Genomic DNA, 6,000 nt, shown 5'->3' on the forward strand with positions numbered 1-6,000 from the left:
TGAAAGGTGTTTGCACTGGAAAAGCTGATCAAACATTTTTTCTTGAGCAAAGCTGTCAAGGAGCTGTTGCTTATAGGTGACTAAAATGATTTGTAAAAGGGTAAGATGAAATGCAGAAAAAGTGGAAGCCATTCCCTCTGCTCTTAATTCAATATGCTGATGCTCCAGCTGTGCATCAGCTGGAACACTGTCTGTTCTTCCTGTTTCTTCCATTAGACACTCACATCTCGGGGAGAGAATGAGAATTTCTACTTTGCGTGAGAAGGCAGAAGAATTTAACCTTAAAAAAAACCAAATCACACCCACATCTGAGCTGTTTTCACTTGCTTAAGGATTTAGAGGGGGGAAAAAAAATCCAACCAGCTACATCCCCTGTTCACAGAAAAATCCATAAAGCAATATTGCATCTCAGCTCTTTTCTGACTCCTGCAATCTCTCCTAACTGCTTCCTTAAAGTGCTGTTACTGCAAAAATAACCAAAGAAGTCTTAAGACTTACAGTAGCTTGTAGCATTGACATAACCTATAAGCTTGGATGAGTCATGTTTATTAACATGTTGAGCTGGAGGCAGACTCCACTCTCCTCTCAGAGGTATTGTTGGTCAGTGTAAAGTGTCACTTTCCAACCAGGAGCTGTTCTGAGTAGTTTGTTTGTCACTCACAGCAGTTTCCCTGCCTGCATAGACAAATGTCAAATAAAAATGTTACCAGTGATGTTACTAGGCATGAAAGGTACTGAGAGAAATCTTACCTATCTATTTCTCTGGGTTATTGAACATTTTTCAAATGAGGGCCTGGGGGCAGAAGCTGTGGGATTGGTTGAATATTTAGAATTAATGTTTTATATTTTTGAGAGCAGGGGTGTTTTTTTTTCCATTTTTTCCATTTCATTTGTAACTCTTCCAGATGTTAAACTAAAGGTAGAGTTCTCTGCATGACCACGTCTTTCCAATCCAAAATAAGAAAGACCACATATACTTGTTCTGGAAAAATCATAATTTATATGATGACCCTCCTGCATTTTTCATGTGATGCCTGCAAGTAAGCTCCTGAGAGACGATGCTTGTCTAAACTATGGAAAAACTTCTCATTTCAACTAAAAAGGCATGTGTATCATGTACGTGCAAAAATAGTTTATCTGTGCACTATTGAATTAAAGAGGAATTAAGCTGCAAAATACCTCTTAGGAGTTTATGATTAATAGAATATAACCTCTACGCTACAGAGATATTTGAGTTACACTGCATTGCAACCATAATCATAACCATACAGTTATGGGTTTCAAGTGCTTAAAGACCTAAATAAGTTTGATTCAATTTTTATTTACTCAGATTTCCCTACCTTTCCATGTTGTTGTAACCATTCTGCGTTGGGCACGTGTTTCTAGTACTTATTGTTCATTTATCTTAATTTCCAAAGTAAACAGGATTTTTGAGTGAATCCACCCAAACCACCACATTGCTACATTTTTAGACAATTTGTTATGTAATCAGAATATTTTTTTCACATGAGATGGAATGGACATTTTACTTTAAGTGAGAATCTGAGTAATCAGTTGACAAAGAAATTAAAGCCAGGGAATTAAAAATGATAGTCTCTTGTTCCTAAGCATGTTTAGTGTGAGACCAATGCACCAATAAAGTCCTTGCCTTGAAATGCAGTGGGGTGGAAGCTACTAGACAAAGCTTAGAACCCCAAAATACAGGTCAGTGCTGATGTAAAGCACCATGAGGTGCCTTTGCTTCAGAACAAGCATTCACCTCAAGTCCTAGGGTCTTGGGGGCTTGTTCGCTGGCTCCTTCATTCTGTCCTTCCTGGGACCTTTTTTTACTTGTCAGTAAAGTTTTATTTTAAAAGGGAAAAAAAAACTACAAACATGAAATCAGATTATGTAGCAATACACCAGGAAGTGTAGTCATCCAGCTGCACGGTGACTGTGGATTTCAGGCTGTAGTTATATTTTATCTTGGGTTTTTGGGATCTGTGTACATTAGAGCTAGGCCACACTTGCAACTTGGAGCCTGTTTTGCCAACCAAGTATCTAAATGCTGTCTCCAGCATCTTTCAACCCACCTGAAGTTCAGTGAGGGGGTAGGTCTAAAAGGCCCATTTTGCCCTGTACATTCACTAACATGGTAAAAGGGAAAAATATTCCGCTGTGGATCTTCTCAGTAGGGCTAGACAAATCCAGCCAGTGTCTTATCATTTAGATTAGCTGCCCAGTGAACTCCTTCTATTTGCACATAGAAGACAGGAAACGTGAGGGCAGTTCTAAAGTGGAGGGAAGTGTTAGGTTTACGGTTGGACTCAATGATCTTAAAGTTGTCTTTTCCAGCCAAAACGATTCTATGATACTATGAAATGGATCTTCTCTTACAGCAGCTAATGATAATGCTAACTGGGTGACCGGTTATCTGGATAAATGTTCCTGCCATCAACAGTACCCTAAAAAAGAAAGGAATACCCTACTGTAATGCATATCTTTACAATGCTTTTTATATTTCAATAAATTTAATGGCACAGGTATTCAGGAGTCTACTGTAACGTGTACTTTTTTAATTTGCTGTCTGTAGTAATTGACGGTTTTGAATCAGGACTAGAAGTATCATCCTTCCTGACAGCATGAATATGATCCAGAAATTTCATATAGTAACAGTTCTTGATAAAAGCAGTGACTGGAGCAGACTAAAGTATTCAATATATTGATGTTATAAGAGCAAGAATCTGCTTTTTGTGTGTCACTATGATACCTGTTCTTCAGGATCTGTACAGGACTAATTCATTTTGTCGAAGTGCAGAGTCTTTAGAAATAGTCCAGTTTGAAAACTTCACTTATGGCTTTTGTCTGTCAGAACAATACTTAAGAGTTTGTGCATTAACTAAAAGCTGTTCTTCCTAAATTAACTATTTAATGGTTGCATAGCACTGAATGTTTTTTTGTCTTGTTTTTCTTGCCTTAGAGATGATGGTTATGTGAAGAGCTAGTTTTCTTATGTGTAATTAACTGCTAGAGAAAAATAAGTGTTCAGAGGTTGGAGCTTTCTCTAGGTTTTTACAGTTTACTGACTCTTCTAGCCTAAGACCTAAGTTATTTCAGAAAACTGTCATCTGTTCTTGCATGCACGTCACCAAATGATTCCCTAAAAGCCTTCTATTGATATAAATTGCTGGGTTATCCCATTCTCTAACAGCATATGGAGTCTTGCTGGTGTCCTGAATAATGATTTAGCAGCTGGATGGAAGACTTGTTCGTCATCTTCTGTCCCTGGTCTTGAGAAAATGATGTTCCTAGTTGCTGTAGGGAGAACGTGAACCTTCTCCTCCCCTGTTCTCATTTTAAAAACAATGGGTCATTTTTACATTTATAGATTCTGTGGAGTGCTGCTGTAGATTCTGCTGTTCAATAATGACTCTGAAGATGGCTGCTCGGGACTTGTGCACAGAGCCGGCGACTCAAGCAGCTGGTTCTCAGATTGTGCTTCTCTGTCTCTAAGCTGCGGGTGTTTGCAGCACAAGTTCTCTGCAGCTCAGTTGTCCAGGGTTTGAGCTGCAGCTGATTGCATACCCATGCAATCTGCTGAATAGCGAGTGATGTCTGGCAGAAGACCTAGGAAGGCAGAAAGGTCAAAGCTCTGTGCTGTAGCAGAGGATGTGCCAGCAAGCAGAGCTCTTCTGACACTTGACTCTGCATGTGTACTGCATGACGCAAAGGATAGCATAGAACTGAGGTCTGGTAAATGTGTTTACCAAAAATCAAATTGTTTCACAATGGGCAGCATTCCAACAAGTATTAGCAGAATTTCTTTGGAAGGCCTTTGATTGAAGGCTTGGTTTCTCTTAAACCACTGATGGCTGCTATTATAGCAAGAGATGAGTGCAAAGGACTCCAAGAACTTTTCTAAAGGAGAAAAACTATCTGAAGATTGTATATGGCCACATGTGCAACTGGCTATATAGATGAGTGTGTAGACTTAGGTCTAAAGAAAATCCAGTTGTCTGGATTCTGGCTGATGAATGACTCCAGTTTTTTCAACATGGCTCCAGCAGAACTTCATCTTGGCACCATAATCTTTTGCTTACAGATAACCCCCGTCATTCAATGTAGACAGCACTGTGATGCCTTGGGAGAGAGAGGAGAGGCTTATCTCAGTGCTGTACAAATTGGTTGATCCCCTTCCCTTGGATTTGCTTCTTATTTGAGTAATTTCTCAAAGTAATAGTCAATACAAAATATGAAATATATAAATTACCCTTGTGTAGTATACCTGAAAGCAAACAAACTTATGGGAAGGACTTTGCAACTGGTTTAAAATAGAAAAAGCATTTGTCTGTATAAGTTCTAAATAGAGAATCACTATTTTTGAAAATTTTGTCTTGTTTCATGATAACAGTAAAAAAAAAGTGTAGTTTCATCTTGTAATCTCAAAGACTTTGATGCATTTTATCTGATCAGTTGAGCAAAGTCCCTAAGTATTCCAGCCAGATTTTTCCTCAAAAAAGTAAGTACATTTTGTGTTTAGAAGAGATGCTAAAAGTGATGCTTCTTGAAATATTTAAATGACCTAAAAGTGTAAATCATATTTACATGAACAACTTGAAATTTAGGAACCTAAATGGTGTAGTCAGCATGAGATTTCCCTCCCCTGCTGTGATGAGACAATGGGAAAGAAGGAGAGCAGTTCAGTCTTCACACCCCTTTAATCCTCTGCTGAAAGTGAGATCATGACTTTTTTCTGCTGGGAAATAGACTGAGACTACAAGCTCGTTCCACTTCATATAAATCACCAAATTATTATATAGTAACAACTTTTTGTCTCTCTAATGAGAATTTGCTTTCAGGCAATATCTTAGCACTACAAAGTATTAAATCCCCTTACTAATATTTTATTTTCCCCTTAATTTTTATGCAAATTTGATGTAGAAAAGTGCAGGCAGCAGCAAACGTGCTTTCTTTTCTATTTCAACTTCCTTTAGGAGTTCATCGTATTTTCTGCAGAGCTGGGAGAAAAATGTGAAGCAATAAGTCAGAAATTGGTGCATCTGGAAGATCAACTGCAAACTTCCGTCTGCAGAGTTGATGAAGGAGTTATTCATATCCTTTTTGATATACACAGAGATACGTATCAATCTGTGTAAGTGTGTATGTGAAATACTTGCCTTTTAGATTCACGTGGAGTACTAGTTCTTAATGTAGATTAAATACATTAAGAAGGGGAGAATTGATTGTCTTGATGAGTAGGTGTTTTTGTTGTAGCAAGTTTTCCTACAGTGCATTTTCACTGTGGTCTGATCCAGCTTTAATTGATTTAAACAGAAGTTAATTCTTTGCAAATTGAGATTAGGCACTGAAAAGCCTTTATTCTACTGTTAAAATCCTTTTGTTTGTAATGCTCATATAAGTAAATATGTAGTGCACCAAAAGCTGCATGGATACAAGTATCCATGCCACCTGCATTTCCCAGCATGATTCAGCTAAATTAAATGCTGCATCATTGACTCAGACTGTGTATATTGTCACATGTAGTTTGTGGTTTTTTCCTTTTTAAGAAAATGGGCAGCAGATGCATCATATGGCATCCTATGCAATGTAATCTCCCTCTAACACTCTGGTGCAAGTAACCAGATGAGATGTTGTCTTTTAAAGCACCCTTATCTCTTTCTGTGCTTCATCTGTCTTTCAGTATCTGATTGAAGATTACTTAACCTTTATGAGGCATTTGTTTGGCCTACAACTGTGGACATTTTTCAGAATTTAAAAGCACAGTATATTGTTTCATTTCTAACTTTCACAGACAAACTTATAACAAAAGAGATTTTGTTCTCCTAAGAAAGGGGAAAGAGAATAAGAACCATTGAGACTGAGGAATTTGAGAGTACTTAGCTGGTTAGGTTTTAGTGGAGAAGGGGTGGCAGGCAACAGGAAAATTAAGAAAGATGAATAAATGCAGGTTGGAGAGATTAGCAGAGGAGCCCTTACAGAAACCTGGAGGTGAGTTGAGAT

General features: G+C 38.0%; 1 protein-coding gene across 1 annotated transcript in view; it reads left to right on the plus strand.

Moving 5' to 3' along the window:
- The window catches only part of DISC1 (DISC1 scaffold protein), a gene marked incomplete at both ends in the record, with an annotated part of 133,675 nt that extends 128,544 nt beyond the window's left edge, over positions 1–5,131 (plus strand). The window contains one exon of the mRNA XM_029086837.1: positions 4,974–5,131. Within this exon, the coding sequence (XP_028942670.1) occupies positions 4,974–5,131 (158 nt within the window). The remainder of the gene's footprint in view (positions 1–4,973) is intronic.
- Between the last annotated feature and the right edge of the window lie 869 nt (positions 5,132–6,000).

The sequence above is a fragment of the Antrostomus carolinensis genome, unplaced genomic scaffold, assembly GCF_000700745.2.
Source record: "Antrostomus carolinensis isolate BGI_N321 unplaced genomic scaffold, ASM70074v2 scaffold13239, whole genome shotgun sequence".
Lineage (NCBI taxonomy): Eukaryota > Metazoa > Chordata > Aves > Caprimulgiformes > Caprimulgidae > Antrostomus > Antrostomus carolinensis.